At 41.0% G+C, this 20,193-nt stretch overlaps 2 protein-coding genes across 10 annotated transcripts in view; one reads left to right on the forward strand and one right to left on the reverse strand.

Annotated features, from left to right (window-relative positions):
- Nucleotides 1-728: 728 nt before the first annotated feature.
- On the forward strand, nucleotides 729-6,139 carry adck2 (aarF domain containing kinase 2). 2 transcript variants are annotated; one of them, XM_061773624.1, is made up of 8 exons: nucleotides 730-1,913; nucleotides 2,395-2,541; nucleotides 3,487-3,615; nucleotides 3,697-3,792; nucleotides 4,534-4,803; nucleotides 4,932-5,060; nucleotides 5,132-5,185; nucleotides 5,330-6,139. In XM_061773624.1, the coding sequence occupies exons 1-8, from the start codon at nucleotides 1,056-1,058 to the stop codon at nucleotides 5,468-5,470; spliced, it is 1,824 nt and encodes a 607-aa protein (XP_061629608.1). In that variant the 5' UTR covers nucleotides 730-1,055; the 3' UTR covers nucleotides 5,471-6,139. The 2 variants fall into 2 exon arrangements, with proteins under 2 accessions (XP_061629607.1, XP_061629608.1); XM_061773623.1 differs by having other exon boundaries at nucleotides 729-1,913; nucleotides 3,487-3,792.
- The window catches only part of srpk2 (SRSF protein kinase 2), a 56,230-nt gene continuing 42,176 nt past the window's right edge, over nucleotides 6,140-20,193 (reverse strand). For 4 of the 8 annotated variants that reach the window (XM_061773618.1, XM_061773615.1, XM_061773621.1 and 1 more), the window contains 10 exons: nucleotides 19,919-20,025; nucleotides 18,392-18,557; nucleotides 17,094-17,134; nucleotides 16,594-16,963; nucleotides 14,994-15,746; nucleotides 13,473-13,573; nucleotides 12,630-12,737; nucleotides 12,474-12,543; nucleotides 10,538-10,630; nucleotides 6,140-7,584 (listed from right to left, as the gene is read on the reverse strand). In XM_061773618.1, coding sequence (XP_061629602.1) covers nucleotides 7,400-7,584; nucleotides 10,538-10,630; nucleotides 12,474-12,543; nucleotides 12,630-12,737; nucleotides 13,473-13,573; nucleotides 14,994-15,746; nucleotides 16,594-16,963; nucleotides 17,094-17,134; nucleotides 18,392-18,557; nucleotides 19,919-20,025 — 1,994 coding nt within the window. In that variant the 3' untranslated portion in view covers nucleotides 6,140-7,399. Of the gene's footprint in view, nucleotides 7,585-10,537; nucleotides 10,631-10,827; nucleotides 10,921-12,473; nucleotides 12,544-12,629; nucleotides 12,738-13,472; nucleotides 13,574-14,993; nucleotides 15,747-16,593; nucleotides 16,964-17,093; nucleotides 17,135-18,391; nucleotides 18,558-19,918; nucleotides 20,026-20,193 lie in introns of all 8 variants that reach the window. The other 4 variants (XM_061773617.1, XM_061773622.1, XM_061773616.1 and 1 more) reach the window with 4 other exon arrangements.

Below are 20,193 nucleotides of genomic sequence, written 5' to 3' on the forward strand. Positions count from 1 at the left end.
TACAAACAAAAACAAAGCCCCAATGAAGAGACGTGAGTAATTAAATAGATAGTTAATATACTAATTAATAATAATTCACAATATGACTCATACGGGCTTTTCCATAACGATGACCTATTCATGTAACTATTATGGTTAGCATGGGAATAACATAGCAAGGATTGCTACAACTCGTTGACAACAAGCCTTCCTCTTCGTGTACTTCTCAAAAATATTTCTTTTAGATTTATTTTTTGAGTTGAATTTCCAATTCCAAACAATAGACGGTTTTGGAAGGAGGAAAGTTAGTAAAATTATGCGGTGACCTTGCAGGAAATTACGCGTATTATGTCGCTATCTGTCGGACAGTCGTCGTCACTGCAACTTGAAGTAGTTTTTATTTATTTATTTTTTTTTGGGGGGGGGGGGGGGGGAGTATTATTGAATATAATGTTTGTGCTTATTTGACATACCTTCGAGGAAAACGTTCGTGAGCATCCCATGGCTCGTACGTTGTCCACTACGTGTCGCGTTGAACAAATTAGGCAAGCAAGCCCCAATTTATACCTTTCTGTTTTTACTGTAGACGTTTTCACTTAATGTGAACAAGAAAGTTCGACGTATGAGCAACATTAACACAAGTAGAAACCACTCCGACGAATAAAAAAATGACAATTGTAATGTATTTTTTTGTCGTGTTGTTTTTTTTGGGGGGGTCCCTTTAAGGACAAACCACGTGTCCTGAAAAATCTTACGTCATACCCGGAAGTATAGCCTCTGTCATTTGTTTGGGTTTATTCGTCTGTTACTTAGTGGCGATGGCGAGATCAACAAAATTAATATTAACGAATACTTCGGACACAGGCGGGGTATTACAACACGACAAGTACAGTTATGCTATTATTTTGTCTTTCTTATTGGTACATATTTTTATATGTTAACGGTAGCGAATGTTGGTGGCCTCGTTCTTCTAACGTGGAATTATGATTACAGGTTTTCTCTTAGTTTGTCGTCTATTATGTTAGTTGCTCATTAAACGACGTTTTCGCCGTACAGTAATTGCTTGAGTCGGTACAATGGCAGTAGCCGTTTTAGGAGCGAGAGCGGTTCTTCTCAACATGAGGTCCAATCTCCAAAGAGGAAACCTTTTTGGTCGAACCAGACTCATCCAGACTTCCAGGTCATCCTGTCTGCTCAAGAGGAGGCAGCTTCTGATCAACATCCCCAAGGTTGCTTTGCTGTGTTGGGGCACAGCCAGTGCATCCTCAGCCAAATGCCAACAAGCCGCTCTGCAAGCCCACATCACCAACAGGAAGTCTCTTGCCAAGGTTCAAGTGCACAAACTGGTCTTTCTCCTCCGCCTGGGCCTGCGTGCAATAGTGCTGTTCCTGAAATTCTCCCCCATCCTGCTCCTCTACCCCTTGGTTCTGGTGTCCACTCGCTGGGCCTCGTGCTGGTTGGACGCCCTGCTGTGGGCGACCGAAAGTTCAGGCCCGGCCTTTATTAAGCTGGGGCAATGGGCCAGTACCAGGCGAGACATCTTCCCTCCCGAGTTCTGCGACCGCTTCTCCAGGCTCCACGTGAAGGTGCATCCTCATTCCTGGGCCCACACCAAGCAGTGTCTCAAGAGGGCTTTCGGGGAGGGCTGGAAGAAGGTGCTCATGTTCGAGAGCAAGGAGCCGGTGGGCTCGGGGTGCGTGGCGCAGGTTTACCGCGGCTGGGCCAACAAGGATCAGGTGGAGGACCCGGACTTCCAGACGCTGGTAGAGGAGATGGAGAGGGAGGATCTCCGGGAAGCGTGGGAGATTCCTGGTCTGAGTGGAGTGGCAAGTTCGGTGTGGAATCTCTGGAAGGGAGGAAGGAAGGAAGATGAAGAGACGCTGCATGAGCAGAACACCTCACAGAAGGATCACATGATACCTGTGGCTATTAAGGTGAGTCGGTTCCCATCTTAAGTCGTTGGACAGTAGCAAAAGGCAGAGGCCCCTTTAACACATCTTGTAAAATTTGTGTTCCATTTCTTAGCTTTCGAAAAGTCTTGAGTCACATTTCAATTTCAAGACTTTTTGACGTCAAAGACATGGCATCAAATGTCGTAAACAGCTAAGTCAGTCACCTTCACGTGCTGAAGACAGAGGCCCCAATTACAATTTTGCCTTCAGAAAGTCTTGAGTTGCTGAAGCTGACTTTTTTGAAGGCCAAAATATAGAATATGCTGACATGGCCAAGTCATTGCCAGAAGTCAGCCTTTAAAAGTCATTTTCCTGCCTGTTCACCCATCCGGCTTATGTTACGGCTCTGATACTATCTGTGAATGCAGTACTTATAGAAAAAAACAACAACTCCATACTTTTTGAAGCTGGACCTAACCGCAGCGTTCCACGTGTCGAACGACCCTTTGCCGTTGTGCCAAAGGTGCTCCATCCAGGCTTGAGACGGCAGGTGGAGATGGACTTGCTACTGATGAAGGTCGCTAGCTGCCTTCTGCAATGCCTGCCTGGACTCAAGTGGCTCAGCCTGCGTGAGATCGTCGACGAGTTTGAGAAGCTCATGACCAAACAGGTATATACGTCCTGTATAGTGAACCCTCGCTATTACGCAGATAGGTGGGAATATTTTTCAGTAAATAGTTCAATACAATAATTTGCAAGTAGGTGAGTTTGTGAATGGTGATGAACAAATCAGCAGGGGTTTACTGTACTCTAAGATACATTTATATAGTGTGAACCCCTGCTTATTCACAAGTTGCTGTTCAAATGTCATCTATGCACTTTTTTTCCCCTGGGGAAACTATCCTCCATCGAAATAGTAACTAATTTGCAGATTTTCATACTCTTTCCGATGATGCCAAAAGATGGCGCCAAAGCCCAGGCTGATAAAGTGAGAAAGCAGTAATTGGTGTCAAGGAAGTACAATGATTCCTTTCCTATTCGCATTTCGCTACTTGCAAATTCACTCACGTTTTTTGGTTTATTTTCCCTTTGGAACTTGTCCTCGACTATTCTCTGAAGAACAACATTGACATTTTTTTGTGCTCTTTCTGTAAAGCTTTAAAATGCCACCAGATGGGACCAAAGCCCTGAAAATAGTTTTGATCAAGGAAGTCTGTTGAAGTGATACATCTTGACCAAGAGACTAATATCTTTGTATGTGTGGGAGGAGTATATAAGTGTGGCCTGGGTTTTTAGTGCAGGTTACGGAGAATCTTCGCCGTATGTGCATGTTTATGCGTACCTCCAGCGTATTTTTTATTTTTTTTAATTACCGGGAAATCATCTGTAAGCCATTCATTTTAAAGGGTAATGTAAGATGAGTTTGAAATATTAAAGGATTTCATGATCATAGTTTTGTGGTATATTTAAACTATTAATATAGGCAATTATTAATTTACTTGTGGTTTATTGCTCGTCTCGGCAGGACTCGGTCCCTATCTCATGTAAATAGCGGGGGTTTACTGTTTGTACACAGCCTGTCGCAGTCAAGTCGAGCTGCATTTATTTGTTACAGATCGACCTCCGTTTCGAGGCCAAGAACATTGAACACTTCCGCGAGAATTTCCGCAAAGTGGACTACGTGAAGTTCCCCACTCCGTTACGGCCTTTCGTCACCAGGACGATTCTAGTCGAAACATTTGAAGTGAGTACACAAGCACGTACTACAAAGACAATTATTCCACCTCGAAACAATCTTGCCGAGTTGTCTTTCTCCGTCATTCAGGAGAGTGAGCCCATCTCGGATTACCTGAGAGCTGACATGCCGCAGGAGGTGAAACAAAGGATTGCCAGAATGGGAGTCGACACCCTGTTAAAAATGGTGAGCCCCCACCGAGGTAACCACCTTTTTGTACAGTTGTGTACAAAATAATTAGCAATCCAACATGACGAACCTGAGCAATCACTTATTTTGGTAGAAATTATATAACCATTGCAAATAATTTACCCACAAAGTCCCTCTTTTGAAAAGAAAAAGACGTGCCTTAGCACAGCCCGTAGTTAATAGGTTACAGTTTGCCAAAGAATGCATCGACAGCCGAAAGAGAAACGGCAAAACAGTGAACTGATGAAAGTGAGATCATTATTTTTGAGTACAAGGGCCGCACAGAATTCAAACACTGAAGTCATATGACACTGCTATTTTTTTTTAACATCCCAATATTCATTTTTCTTCATTTTCTTTCAAGAATTTTAAAGATTGCTTCATTTTTTGGAGAATATAATGTGCTGTGTCCCCATGGAAATAAAGACTACATATATAGGGTCAGGGTTATAGGTTTATATAGATTAGATTCAACTTTCTCATTGCAGATTTCACAAGTACCAGGCAACAAAATGCAGATTATATCTAGTCAGAAGTGCTAAAGCAGTTTAAATAACTGATACAGTATATGTACAGTATAATAGACATACTTGGCCTCCTTTTTGATGAATTGTTGACTGTCTGGCAAAGTGCTTCCACCTTTTAAGCGCTTCATATCTGACTGTTTATGAATTTTGATCATGTTTTTAAACACAGTGGTGTCATTTTGAACACAACTGTATTTTTTTCCTATGCCAGGTTTTTGTGGATAACTTCGTCCACGCGGATCTCCATCCGGGCAACATCCTGGTGCAGCGTTGCGGCCCACCCGTCGGCTCCTCAGACGCGCCCGGAGGAGACCGCGGTAAGACCACCCTAACCGACCTGTGGGACACGGTGGTGGTGAGCGTCAGACCCGAGCCGTGTCCTCTCCAACTGGTGCTGCTGGACGCCGGCATCGTGGCCCAGCTGAGCAGCCACGACCTGGACAACTTCAAGGCCGTCTTTACTGCCGTGGTGCAGCGGCAGGTAAGATAAGAGGCGCGTTACTTAGCCGCTAGCGATTCTTCTGACCCCTCTGAACCGCTGGCGACACTTGTGCTCACGTCTTTGTGTTGTTTTCTTGTCGGCGAACAACTCTTTCTTTGTCTCTTCAGGGCGAGCAAGTAGCAGAGCTGATCCTCCATCACGCTCGGGCCAACGAGTGCCAAGACGTGGCACGCTTCAAGAAGGAGATGGCGGAGCTGGTGGACGTAGCCCTCAGCAGCACCCTCTCACTGGGAAAAGTAATTGATCCTTTACTTTGGCTTATTCCAGTGTATTTTTGTGATGTCATTTCACGTGTTGTGCATTACAGATCCAAGTTGCTGACTTGCTTTCCAGAGTCTTTGGCCTACTCATCAAACACAAGGTAAAGAATATTACCAAACGCAAGTATTACGTATTAACTGGTGCTTTTGCCACGCAGAAATACGTGTGACATCATCACTGTGAAAAGGTCTATTCATGTAAGCTTTTTTTTTATGACGAACCGTTTTGTTTCGCATACTCTCAGGTGAAGTTGGAGAGTAACTTTGCATCCATCGTGTTTGCCATCATGGTGCTGGAGGGCCTGGGCCGCTCCTTGGACCCAAACTTGGACATCCTGGAGCTGGCCAAACCGCTGCTGCTGAAAAACTGTGCCTCGCTCGTATAAACAAACACCAACACATTCATTGATTGACGCTTACATACCTCAACTAAGTCGGATTTGATTGTTATTGTCTTGTTGACACTCTATGGAGGATTCATTCTTGGAGAAATGCTATTAGTCCAAGTGCTACAAGAGAAAAAAAACCATTTCTTCATAGTTTTTATAATACAATGTTTTTTTTTCTGCTACTAAGCTTATATATTAGGATATTATGTTTTGTAATATATGAAACAAATTATATCGTATGATGACAACTGTCATCATTTCTCTGTAAACAGCTTTACAGCGACCATGTTCACTCTGTGCGTTGTGGAAATGCCCCCTAACTGCTACCCGCCCTGTTGTTCTTTTCATCTTTCTCCTTCAACTTCAGCTTTACATATGCTATGTCTGGCCGGCAGACTGTGTTGTGGTCATGCCATCTACCTACCACTATATCTATTTCATACTGTAATAGATGGGGTACAGCATCTATTAGAGTGCAGGCAACTATTTGAGAAAATGTGGTAATGCTGTGAGTTTTGTCATGGTTTTTTTTTGGGGGGGTGGGGCATGTTTTTAATGAACTGTTTACATTACGACGTACTGTAACTATGTCCTTTAAGATCGTTTTATATTTTAGTGTGTGATGAGACGTATGCACCCATAATAAAAGAAATCAACGACACTGTATCGAAGTCCATCATTTAGCATTTTATTAAATCTGTCAATGAAAAACACAGACAACAGACGCACTTTTGTCATCAGGAAGAACAGTCAGCATGGCTGAGAGAAAGTCAATGAAATAAGGAGGTTTTGTTGCAATAAAAATAAATTACATACCCTTTTATTGCAAAAACTTATTCTATTTTTTTTTTTTTTGCGTGTTAAACCACCATAAGGAGCCCAGATAGAGCAGCATTGATCAGCTAACGAGAGGAGAGGAGAGGTGTAAAAAAATCTAATAATAATAGTTATATTAATTAACAGCAAAAAATCTCTAATAGACAAACACAGTCACCTCAGAATAAGATTCGTTCACGGTTACAACAACCAGAGAGAAGTGGAATTCTTTTTTGTCCTTGTTTTTGTTTTTTAAATGAATTAGATTTTTTTTTTTTTTTGAAAAATATCGCCATTTACTTATACTTTTTGTTTTTTTTAATTGCAAAAAATAGGTAACCGGACTAGTTGTGATAAATGATTAAGGGGGAGACAGGTGTGTGTGGCGTTGCAGGAAAGGGGTGGGGGGGTGTCACAGCCTCATTCCATGTTCGGTGTGTGTATGCATGTGTTTTCCCGTGTCTTATTGTTTTATGTACAAAGTGTTCAAATTCCTGAAGGACGACAAGTGCAACCTCTGCCACAAATGTCCATTTTGTCATTAAGGGTAAAGGGGGAGTTAGCATTAAAATTGAGGGGGGGTCACGACAACACCTGACTATTGCGGGTGAGAACACACTCGCCTTCCTTTTCATCCAACTTAGGAATAATCGGCGAAAATCGTACCTCCATTTGTTGCATCCATTCACCATGCATGTTTTTTGTTTGTTTGTATTTTGTCCTCGCGCTTTCTGCAATGGCGCTCACTGAAGCACGGGTGACTGTGCAGCTCTTTGAGGAAACAATACGGGGCCCCGCCGAGAGCGTCCAGTGAAGGTCCCCGATACGATTGAAGGGTTGAAAGGTCATGGCAGGAGGAGCTCTGGGCAGTAATTGTCCAATATAAGGTCTATTTCCGATTTTGCTCAGCATCTTTGATAATCCCGATCGGGTCCTTTCAACAAGCTGTCACTTCGGAAGACGGCCACAAAGTTTTTTTATCCACACGCTTGTCTTTACATTCCATTAAGGACATCATGGAGGAGCTCGCCGTTGTCTCACCAGGGGGGAGTGTTAGGGGTGCAGAGGAGCGAGGGAGGGGTGAGTAGGGGTGTATGTGCGTGTGCGTGGCTAGGAGTTGAGCCACGCGTGGTTGAGGCATTCGCCCGCAGACGCCCTCTTCTCAGGCACCATCTCCAGCATGGGCAGCAGAAATTGGGTGAAGTGGCTGGCGTCCTCGTGAGCCCAGCCATACTTCTCCACCAGCACGTCGAACAGAGACCACGGCTTCAGCTTGGTGATGTGCCGCAGCTCGCCTGTGGGGAGGGGCGGCCCGCCATTCAAAACAAAAAAGTAGAAAGCATAGTTCATCATGATTAAAGATGTCCTTATTGAAAAACCACAAACTATGTAAGAGTATTACGGTCACACTGCTTATTTTTTTTCAAGCAAAAAATAAATATTAATTGGATTTTCTCTGATTCCTGTAGTTTTTTTTCTTTTCTAAAGGTCCTATTTATTTAAGAAAGAAGTCCTATTCATTCAACAGTTTTATTTATTCATGAGAGAAAATCTATTATTTTTTAGAAAGAAATATATTTTGAAAACTTGTTTTTTTTTAGGTCAGATTTCTTTTGAAAATTATATTTTTGTGTTGAATGTTAACAGTAATTTAGTTTGAGATGTTCCTCCCAAAACTGTAAAAGTAAAAATTGTAAAAGTTGTATTTATTCAAGAATTGTTTTAGGAAAAAAAAAAATTTTCAGGATTTTTGGAAAAGAAAGTATTTGAAAATTTTGTTTCAAGAGAAATATTTAATTGTACGAGCATAAAGTTGTAATCTTATGAGGGAAACTTTTTTTCTAGAATACTGTATGTTATTTGACAAGAGTCTTGGATTTTGGGGGAGAACAATTTATGTATTCTTTTAGAATAATAAAAAAAAAAGAACCAAAGTGTTTTAGATTTTTTTCTTAAATGTGTATTTTTCCATCCCAAAAATAAATTGGAATCCTACAAGAATAGTGTTAATTTTATGTGGACAGTTTTATTTTTTCAAATTGCAAGTTTTGGGAAAATAATTTTTTTTCAAGAAAAAAAAAAGTGTTTTCTTTTGTTTTTTTTCGGAAAAGATGTATTTTCGGGGAGGAACATTAGTTTTTTTTAAACAAAAAGTATGTTTTTCAAGAATGGTCTTTTAATGTGTATTAGTTGATAAATGGTTGTAATTATTTGAGAAATTCTTTTCTACTTTTTATCTTGAAAACAAGACTTTTTTTCTAATGCCTTACCATTTTGTTCTAAAAAAATATATATACAACTTTATTCTCACAACATTGTTTGTAAGATTAGGACTTTTTTCTCATGGTAAAATCTTTTTTTTTTCCCCTCAGCGTGGCCGCAACACTCCTCCGTAAAAAAAGCACCTTTCTGAAAAAAACTCTTGTTCTCTTACTTCCTACAAAAGTCTGCTGATTTGCTTTGAAAACAGAACATCGTCGTGTATAAAGCCTTTAGACTACTGTGTACTGCCCATACATTACAATGAACCAGTACTGTAGTCTGTGTGTACATTCAGTCATTAGTAACAGCCTAATATAGGCTTTATTAGCTACACCAGTAGAATGTAATCAGTAACCATATTAGATTGTGAACCTTATGTTGTTTGTGACTGATGTGCAGACTTGCGCAATCAGTAAGAGAGCATTTTTTTTTTCCTGCTTCCTATTGGTTATTTACATTGACACAATCATGCAGGAGGTTTGACTGATTGGTTGAGTCCTGCAGCAACAATCAGTTCACCCATGTAATGGTGGGGGGAGTTTTTGACCCCAAAATGTTGGAAAACAAATGTAACGAGGGGGGGTTGTTATGACTGGAGATGTGACAGAAAAAAAGGGAATGATATTGTGGATCATTTAAAGATAATTTTCCAAACTTGCGCTTTTAGGATTAAACCATGTTTAATAAAAATAGAAAGGCTTTTTTTCTGACCTGTTCTGTTTTAGGATTTTTTTTTTAACTTCCTATCACATAATACAATTTAATATTAATTTGATGTCATTTTATTTTTATTCTATTATATTACTTATTATATTTTAGCTGTTTTTGTTGTCTTTAAATAACTTTTTACATTCTTTGAATTTACCTGTCTGTTTTGATAACATAAGATGAACAAACCTGGTTATTTTTTGTATTTTAAAAAAATACACAGAAAAATAAATAAAATAATCTAATTATTCAAAGTATTTCATGGGATTTAAATATTCAGATCGCATGTAAAAATATAAAGTATATTCCGTATGTATTTTTATATTGTTTTTAATATGAAGATTCAAAATACTATAAGACTACAAATGCATAGAAAAAAAGTTATTAAATGGTAACTGAATGGTGACATTCAAAAATGATTAAAGATACATTTGAATAAATAAACCTAATTTGGCTGAAATTATTTTATGATTACTTTTTTAATTCTATGAATGTTCATGTGAAATAAGTAAAAATACAATTATAATTAATCATATACATTTTCTTTTTTTTGCCTGTCCTATAATATTCTAGGTTTTTATTTTATTCTGTTTTTTATTTAACAAGCTGAACCACCTTGACATATAGTGGTGTAGTACATTTTATTATTGTAGGCAAATACCAAGCTGAACGACCTTGGCATGAAATGAAAGATATATTGTAGTATACATATTAAAAAATAATATTCATCATCTTAAGAGTCATTTGCATCTGAACATGAGTCGCTTTGCTTTATTATTATTATTATTGTTACTATTATTATTATTATTATTATTATCCATCCATCCATTTTCTGTACCGCTTCTCCTCACTAGGGTCGCGGGCGTGCTGGAGCCAATCCCAGCTATCTCCGGGTGAGAGGCAGGGTACACCCTGAATTGGTCGCCAGCCAATCGCAGGGCACATATAAACAAACAACCATTTGCACTCACATTCATACCTACGGGCAATTCAGAGTTTTCAATTAACCTACCCTGCATGTTTCTGGGGATGTGGGAGGAAACCAGGAGTACCTGGAAAAAACCCACACAGGCACGGGGAGAACATGTAAACTGCACACAGGTGGGGCGGGATTTGAACCCCGGTCCTCAGAACTGTGAGGCAGATGTGCTGATCAGTCATCCACTGTTCCACCTGCCGCATTATTATTATTATTATTATTATTATTATTATGAATCTCCACCCTGTCCATCATGTGTCCTTTGCGCCTCGTCCCAATGAGCACAGGCTTCCGTTTACCTTTCTTGGAGAAAAACTCTCGGCTGTACCTCCCGGCAGCGTACACTTTGCGTGGGACCTTCCCGAGGAGCTCCGAGATCAGAGCGATGTGGTCTGCATGCCCACCACCACCACCACATAGAGGGAACAGGCACCATTACAGCATGCAAACACACACACATAAATGGGACTGACACACACTTCGGCCTAGGACGAAGCCACATGGGTCACTTGGGACTCCTTGTGTTTGTGTGTGTCCGCATTTTGACGTCCATGTGTGTCAATCCCGCCGGCTCTACGGCCAGCGCTACCTCTTCTGTTGAAGAACTCTCGGGAATATTTTCCGGAGAGCGCAAAGTGCCTTGGGATACAGCCCAGAAGTTCTATGATGTGGGCTATGTGGTCTATGGTGGAGACAAGGATGTGTGTGTCGAGTTGGAAAGGGGGGGCGGGAGGGTGTCGAGTTGAAACCAAAAAAAAAAGGGGAAGACACGGGAAATAGGGGAAATGATTGGTGGCAAACGGTGGGAAAAAGGGAGAGAGTCACACATAGTAAAGGAGAGAAAACAGTTGTTAGTAGCTGACTGCAATTCATAGTTAAAGAGGTCCACAAGATCATAATGCAGTGCCGAGCCGCCGTCCAATCAGATTTCTGACTTTACAGGTTACAATAACACAAGTTTTAAAAAAATGTACAGGGAAAAATAAACTACAGGGAAAAAAAACGCCACGGAGGTCAAAATTTGACTAACATAAAAAACACGAAACGTGCCAAGATTATAAAAAAAAGAAAAAAAAACTGTAAATACCAAAAAAGTTGCATAGGTTAAAATAAGACTCCAATTAAAAAAAAAAACAGGTAAAAATAATCTACAGTCCCGTAACAATTTTGTAGATTAAAATAAAACTACCATAAATCCCTGAAGGTGAAAGTTGAGCATGTTAAAAATAACGTAAAAACCGTCTTCAATTCGGACTGGGACAAAAATCCACAGATTAAGGACCTCTGACCTCCAGTAAATGACCTAGTCTGTCTATCGTCTCTCATCAAAGGTCCTCCCATGTAAATGACCTTCATTGGTTTACAGTATAGGTTGAAAATGAGTGAAGGCATAAGAATTCAAGGACAGGATTTACAGTAGAGTACATGTGGCAAGTGGACAGTGGGATTTTGGGGGATGGGGAGGCTACTTAAGACTCACTAGTATTACTATTATTCTTCTGTTGTACTTTACATCAAAGTGGACCCTCCAAAGTCAGAGCGAGGCTTCAGCTCAATGAGCATCTAAAGTAGTGTTTTCCAACCTTTATTAAGCCAAGGCACATATTTTACGTTGGAAAAATTTCACGGCACACCACTAAACAAAAATGTCACAAAAGGGATATACAATACCATATATTGAAATACATTCTAATCACATTGATTTGTTTTTCTTTAAGCGTTTTCAGGGTTTGTTCACCCCCAAAAAAGAAAAAAAAGAAAATTAAAACATTTGAAAAAAAATCTGCAAATATGTGAATCCGCGGGTGCCAAACCGCAAATATGCGGGGGTCCACTGATTTTAGCAAATGGCTGCAATATAACAAAGAGTGAAAAATTTAAGGGGCTCTGAATACTTTCCGTACCCACTCTATATACCATTTTCGCAAAGAAAATATGCCTTTTGTTCTTGAAAAAAATGGGACTACACTTGTAAAAAAAATACACCTTTTGTGAGCGAGAGAGAGGGATGGAGGGAGGGAGAGAGAGAGAGAGAGAGAGAAAGAGAGTGCGAGAGAGAGAAGCCAAGTTTGACAACCCCCGCTTTAGAGAACACATGGCCCTGTCTGGAAACACTTAATGGGCACACATATTCAGGCATTTTGCAAAACTTTAGCACTTTGTTTTTGCATTTGTCACACTGCCTTTCAACTGCAGTTTCGTGTATTAAAGTAGTTGTGCTGAGGTCATCCTCACCCTCATCCCTCGAGTAGTCCTCGCCAGAATGGGGCTCGAACAGGTAGTCCCCCGTGGCCAGCTCAAAGGCCTGCGAGACACAAAAGGGGACGCCCTTGTTAAATCGCACCTGGGCATTGTACATAAGCCTTGTACGTTGCTCCAGTATTTTGTCACCATGCAGGCGGTGCTCCAAATGTCGGCAGGAGTGCTGTAACCAGCTCCTATCAGCACTTCGATGGAGCGGTACTGTCTCGTCTGGATGTCCTCCGTAAAGTGCTTGTGCTGCAATGCAGGAGTGGATGGATTTTTCGATACACAGGGATGTTTACTATGAATTATTTACATGGATTATAATGTACTGTATACAGCAATTAGTCCAAAGCATAAGCTTTTTTTTTTTTTTTTTTTTAGATGAATTCCATAGTCGGTCAGTAATTTTAAATTACATTTTTTTCTACAATTAAGAGTCAGTAATTATTTTTTTCAAGTCAATAGCCTACTAATTAGCCATACATTTTCATAAAGAATGCTCTCAAATCCTCACTATAGTGTCTTAGATGTGATTTTTCCCAGCCAATTAGTGAAGAAATGTGATAATGTTGAAAAATAAAAACAGCTAAGAGTAAAAAAAAAAAAAAATTATTACACCAAATTATTCCTTTAATATATATTGTATACATGGGCTAATACCAGAATTCTACCAAACCGTGAGCATATTAGAATTAAATATAATGACAGAAACATGTATTATAACTGTAAATCCTTGCTAACTATCATTTTAATGCCCAAAAAAGTATTGTATTTTTTTTTATGAAATCGCAATAAAAAATAAAAATGTTTCTAAAAATTATAATGATATAGAAAAACTTAGATTTCCCATCTTTTTTTTTTAAACCAGAGAACAATAAAACAAAATAACACTTTATTTTCCAGTTTATTGTGCTCATAAATTCCTTCAATAAATCAAACCGGCATTAATAAGAATATCCTTGCATTCAAGTAAAGTTTGGGTCTTACCACCCAGCAGGCATTTCCAAGGTCAGCTATTTTCACTCGGATAGATTCGGCGTTGTGGGGGTCAAGTGGGTTGATCAGGAGGTCTGCAGCTCGGGCTCGCGCTGCCATTGGACAGTGTAAAGTATGTTAAATATTAGTCATGTCATATTGGTATTTTTATTGCAACTTTACAGTGCATCTGGAAAATATTCACAGCACTATGTTTTCTTCCAAATTTTGTTATGTTACACCCTTTTCTCAAAATTCTGCACACAACACTCTAAAATGACAATGTGGAAAAATATTTTCTCCTTTTTGCAAAATGGATTTAAAAAATTACAAAACTACTGCATGTTATGTTGTACCAATAATTTTCTCATATCAAACAAACAATAGTGTGATATCTTATAACATTCAATTTTTTATCTTAAATTAAAAAATGTGTAATAAACTGTTCTTGAACCTTTGCATATAAAAAAATGTACTTGTACCATTCAACTTATGTTATATTTTTATTTTCATTAAAAAAAACTGCTTTCTTTCAAACTTATTTTTAAATACATTTTCAAATAGGGCGGCACGGTTAGAGCGTCTGCCTCACAGTTCTGAGGACCGGGGTTCAATTCCCGGCCCCGCCTGTGTGGAGTTTGCACGTTATCCCCGTGCCTGCGTGGGTTTTCTCCGGGCACTCCGGTTTCCTCCCACATCCCAAAAACAAGCGTGGTAGGTTAATTGACAACTCTAAAACAACTATTAAACCGGTGTTCACTGTGTAATAAGAGCAATGCTGTGATGAAGGAATATAACATTAAGTGCCACCACAAAACAATGCACGACTCCTTCTCTCACACTTTTCCAGAGGGCTCGGCAGAACAAGAAATAAAGTGCAAACCCAGTTAGCATCTTTTCAGTGGAGTCAGGGGGCAATTGGTCGCTTTTGAACAGAGCAAGAGAGCCACAATGCATCCCTGCGTGTAGCATGGACGCTAACCAGATAGAAGAGACCTTTTACCCAGGCGGAAACAGTAAAAAACTGCACGCTTGCTGTCATTGATGAAGTGATTGTTGACTGCAAAACTAAGCAGCTTGTCACTTCAGCTATTAAAAACGTGCTCTCAGGCACAATAACTCTTCAGAGAGTGGAACTACTTGCAAAACATGTTGCAGGAAAACTTCAGGAAAAAGCAGAATTTATGTCTATTGCTGTGGATGAATCAATTGATTGTACAGACATGGCCCAGCTGAAGTGCAATGCTAAAATGCAGGTAATTTCTTTTTCTATCCTATTTTAAAAGAGACTCACCAAAGTCTGTGTGGTGGTTCTGACTCAGAAGTCTGAAATGTGTGGTGGTTCTTGTAGTGTTAAACATTTATGTTGTCCTGTTTTGTGTGTGCACAGGGGTTATTTACATTTAAAACAGTTGTAGGGTCTAGTTTTTTAATCTAGCTATAATCATACTAAACATAATTATCCAACAACAAAGTTATAGCTAGTGAAATTGCTGAGTGGGTAGTAACTCTGGGAAGCCACAAATCTCGTACCTTTAGGCGTGTCGCCCGTGCTGGATGACGATACGGTGCGGCTGCGGTCTGCCGCGGGGCTGTCGGGCGACTTCCCCCCTCCAGTGTCGCCCGTACCCCCGCTTACGGGACTTCCAGGCTCCGGATCCAGAGGCAACTCTGGAAAGAGCGCCACGGTGACCCTCGGGCGCTCGCCCGAGCCGTTGGTGAGTCCCGGCTCGCCCGCCTCGCCGTTGAACATCTCGTAGCCAGAGCTGAGCGAGAGATCCCTGTCGGTGTAGCTGAGCTCAGACTCCACCAGGGGGCAAAGGTGAGGCTCAGGTGTGGGGAGCAGGTGGGCGTCTGGCCCCTCTGAAGCCAGAAGGATGTGGCCGTTGGTTTTGGCCTCGTTGGTTTTATTGGCGTGCATCTTGACGGGGGAGCTGTTGTATTTGAGGAGGTCGGTGGTGGTGTTGTCGTCGTCATCCTCTGCTTCCTCCTCTTCTTCTTCATCTTCCTTCTCTTCTTCTGTTTCCTTCTCCTCAAGATCATTTTCTTTCTCCTCGTCGTTGACTCTCTCCCGTGTCTCCTCTTCCAACTGCGATCCTTTCAGTGCCTCCTCTTCCTCCCCCTCCCCCTCCTCCGTCTGTGTGAAATCTCCATTACCGGGAGGGATGGGGGTGTCTTTCTCGGCCACGGGCGTGGTCTCCTCGTCCTCTTGTTCATCGTCCCGATCGTCGTCGATGATGCGGGGAGACTCCTCCTCCTCGCCGGGCTCCTCGTTGTGTGCTGCACCTGAAAAAGTGGAAAGGAACATGTCATTCATAAGTGGTGGCTTACAATAGAGAAATGAACATTCAATTTACAAGCATCAGCTCTGGTGGACCATCCTGCAATCACCATGTAGATTGCATGCTGCAGAGGTTGAACAACTTCAGACTTTTTTAATCGATGCTAAGGTGATGATAGTCAAGTCAAACGTCGATTAATCATGACATCCGAGCTATTTTTTGGAGTTGTAAACTCGCTGTGTGCACTTTCGACTCCAAACACAATTTCACTCACTCACTTTCCCGCCGTCCACATTTGCATTGGCCCTACCCCGTCCATCTCAGTCATCCAGTCACATTCAGACCCTCGCTCAACCAATCACATTCGGATAACTTCATGGCCTCGCAGACAGTCGAAACCTGTAACACTCTAGACATACTTTGCAAGTGACAGTTCTACTAGTCTCTTATTCACTAAAATTTTCCACATGCTTGGGACACCGCTGCTAGTTTGCTGCGATGACGAAAAACTTGCTGAGTTCAGCGAGGCATCTGTGTTGTTAATGTGAAAACATGTGATTGGAGATTAACTGACTTCAAGCTGTCATTGCGCAGTGGTAAAGTTGACGCATCGACCATTCGAGTAGTCGGTTCAACCCCTAGGATGCTCCCTCAAAACTTGCGACATTTTGCTACAGGATCAATCTTGATATTTTAGAGTGGCTTTTCATTGTAGGCAGCCTGAGGCAAACCTGTGCAATAATGCAATAATCATGCTGTTTAATCAAGCATCTTGATATGGATCCATTCCAGCATCAAAAGAGTACAGCTGTGCTATTCATCCGAGCAACAGAAAATTCAATTACACTCACATGTATGATTGGTCAACCTGGTGGGCCTCTCGCCACCTTCCTCCTCCTCCTCTTCGCCGTCCTCCTCCTCATCGTCGTCGTCCTCATCGCTCTCTCCTAGGGCCATGCTGGGGCCCAGCAGCGTCAATTGAGGAAGCGCTGAGGTCGGCGTGGACAGCTGCTCCCGCTTCGGCTGCTCCGGCGCATCGTCTTCATTCGCCCCCTCCTCCTCTTCATCTACCTCGTCGCCCTCTTCATTGGCTCGCTCGTCCTTCTTCTCAGCTTCCCTCTCCAGGGCTTCAATCTCCAGCATCCTCTTCTCCAGCAGCTCAGCCTGACGCTTCTGCTTCTTCTTCAGCTTCTTCTTCTTGTTCTTGGAGATCTTCCCCACCTGGGAGAAAAGGGAGAAACTCATTAAACTCCAGGTTAGAGATGCGTTTCTAAGTATACAGTGTAAATTGTGTGTGAGTGTTAAGTGTGTGTGTATGTGTGTGTTGTGTGTCCTCTCATGTCATACTCACATCAGTCGTACTCACCGGTTTGAGCTGCGGGGCTGTGCTAACTGACACACACACAAGGAGAAACAACCATCAGACAGGTTTAAAGTGTGCAACAAACACAAACGAAAAGCAGCACTCGCTTTTTTGAGACCACTTCAGGAGGTTCGAGGGGCCAACTGGGACAAAATACATGATTACCTCTCACACACAATACTGACATGCTCTCACGCAAACTACTAAATTGCTTCTCACTCATATACACTACTGGAACTCTCTTAAACACTCGTGTAAATTCTAATTCTGTTATACAAACAGATTTCAGTATGATGTGTGTATGAGAGCGTTTCAGTAGTTGGGAATGAGAGAGAATCCTGAATTATGTCCATGACAACGTCTCATTTTAAGAATATTTTACAACACCCACGCTATTGTAAAATGTAATTTTATCTTTATATATACATTTAAAATCATATATTTTAATAAATATTTTTATATAATAAAAATATAATATAAAATCAGATTAGAATCAATTATGAATAAACAAATACTGTAAATAATATATAATAATATGAAAAATACATTTTAAAAATATTTATAAATCTAATTAAAAACACTACAAATTTTAACATAACTTAAAGAACATGAGACACTTCATCTAAATTTGAACCCGAATAAAAAAGTGTTAAAAAATATTATTTTTAAAAATGTGCTAATGACACACAACTTGGTTGATAAACTAAATGAAATTTTAAATGTAGCTCAATTGTACTTATGCATTATTTACTTTTTTTTTGTAATTTAATGGTGTGACATTTAATTCCTGGGCCATATAATGAGGCAATATTACTAAAGAATATTCCTGTTGGAAGAAAGAAATGTGTTACCACATCTCAATAGACCAGTATTTCCAGAGAGCATATTTAATTTCTTAATTCCTTTCAGAAACAAACTAGTAATTTATGTTGATACAAGTAGGATTTAGCCTTGAAGCTTGAGAGAGGTCTAAGTTCCATACGCCGCTGTAAAAAGGATTAATCAATGATTAAAAAGTGTCATATGCAAAGTCCTTTTACTGCTACAATAGCAGGTAAATCCAGTCTCAAATAACAGCATACTGGGACAAGTGCACTTCAAAACTGTAGGGGGAGCCAGGAGGCAATACAACAAACATACAACCTCACGTATGCTGTGATAGAAATGCTGCCATCACATTTGTTTCCCCCAACCTTGGTGTGTAATAATGCGATGTGTGGTAGGAGGGAGAAAAAGCCCCTATGTATATTTCTTCGAGACTTTAAACACGGACCCGGCGCCCTTACCTGCCGACCCGGAAGGGGGCGGCGCTCCAGCTTTCTGCCACTCGGTGGCCTCCATGGCCATGCGCCTCACAAATGTGTCGTCCACGCACATCAGGATGTTCTCAGGCTTTATGTCTGTGTGGATGATTTTGCATTTGGAGTGCAGGTAGTCCAGCCCCTGCAAGACCTGCACACACAAGACAAAAAGGTCGGATCAAGTTGTATATTTGTTCTATGCTTACTAGAGACTGCTTTCAGATTCAGATTCAGCTTTGTGTGTGTGTGTGTGTGTGTGCGTGTGTGTGTGTGCGCGTGTGTGTGTGTGTTTTTGTAACAGCTCCATGATTTTACATTCCGTGCTTAGAACTAAGTATCCTCCGGGCTTCTTTACACTGATTCCATGTATTTGTTTTTTTCTATTGCTGCTTCTATTGCCATGCCATCAAAATCAGAATTTTTCCACTGTTTTATGCATAACATTGGTCAAAATGAGTCTGACTTGTTTTAATTTTGCGGTTTGTCGATTGAATGCAATAGCCTTTGAGCACCAAACTGCTTGCAAAATGCGTGGATTTGTATTCGCCGACATTGTGATGTAGTTGCGCCAATTAATTTTCAAGTCCCTGCTGACTTCTTGGTTGCTACACACCCACTGATCTCAGGAAAAAACAGCTGAGTGACAATGTGCAAGCGTCTTTCTGCAAATCTTGAGGAATAAATGGCTTCAATTTATTTTTGGAGACATTCCTAAGCATTTCAGAACCACAATTGTGCTGTGTTCATGCCCATCTGGTGGGGGATGACTTTGTAAAAAAATCCCGCACACTGCTGGAAGTGCATTTCGGGTTTTGAACGAGTGACCAGCCGGGTGGCCGCCGCCAAATACAGTAACATACTTGTGTTGTGTTTTACAATACTTTATTTCTAAATCATAATGTAACTGTAGGGTAAATAGCCAAACTTGCGGACATTGTCGGCAAAATGCCCGCAAGCGATGAACGCTGCGTACCAGTTACGTTGAAGTGATTGAATGGGAGCGCAGGACCAGCCTCTGAAAATATCTCCCTCTTTTATTTTCACCGACATCCCCTCTTCTGTGGGGTTGTCTGTCGCCAACTGTCATTTTCACTCATGTTCTCTATTAGTGGGCGCAAAATCCAACACTTGGTGATTTCTGCTTCTCAATGATAGTAAGACCCCTTATCGGAGAATTCGCCGCGATGAATACTTGGCCGCGGAGATATCCCCAGCGGCCAATCAGAGCAAACCTGTTTTCGATATTTAAATTGAGAAGATAAGCGATCCAATCAGAGCAAAGCTTATTTACACGTTGAATGTAATCAGATTTCTGGCCATTTCAGCTGCCAGGTGAAAAAGACCAACTAGAGTATCTTAAAAAAGGGCATTCTGGCCATTTTCAACTCAAACATAAAAGGACATCAAAGTTTATGAAAAATAATAATAATAATTTGATGTCATGGGAACTTAAACCAAATCACGCCTACGTTTACATTGAAAATAAAGCGGACAGTTGGTGTAGGGCCTCACCTGTTTGATGATGCTCTTGACGCACGGCAGTGGCAGACCTTGGTAGTTGGACTTTATGATCCACTTGAGCAGATGGTGACCCAGCACTTCAAACACCATACACACATCTGAACCAAGAGTTAAAGATGCGCGTGACGGTTCACACATACCGATACGCACGCACGCACCATCATACCCACATGCACAAACACGCAAAAACACACACACACGCACACACACACACAATAAACCCACATAACAACAGCCACATGCACACAGGACCACAGACAAAAACA

Source organism: Phyllopteryx taeniolatus, chromosome 5 (assembly GCF_024500385.1).
Source record: "Phyllopteryx taeniolatus isolate TA_2022b chromosome 5, UOR_Ptae_1.2, whole genome shotgun sequence".
Taxonomy (NCBI): Eukaryota; Metazoa; Chordata; class Actinopteri; order Syngnathiformes; family Syngnathidae; genus Phyllopteryx; species Phyllopteryx taeniolatus.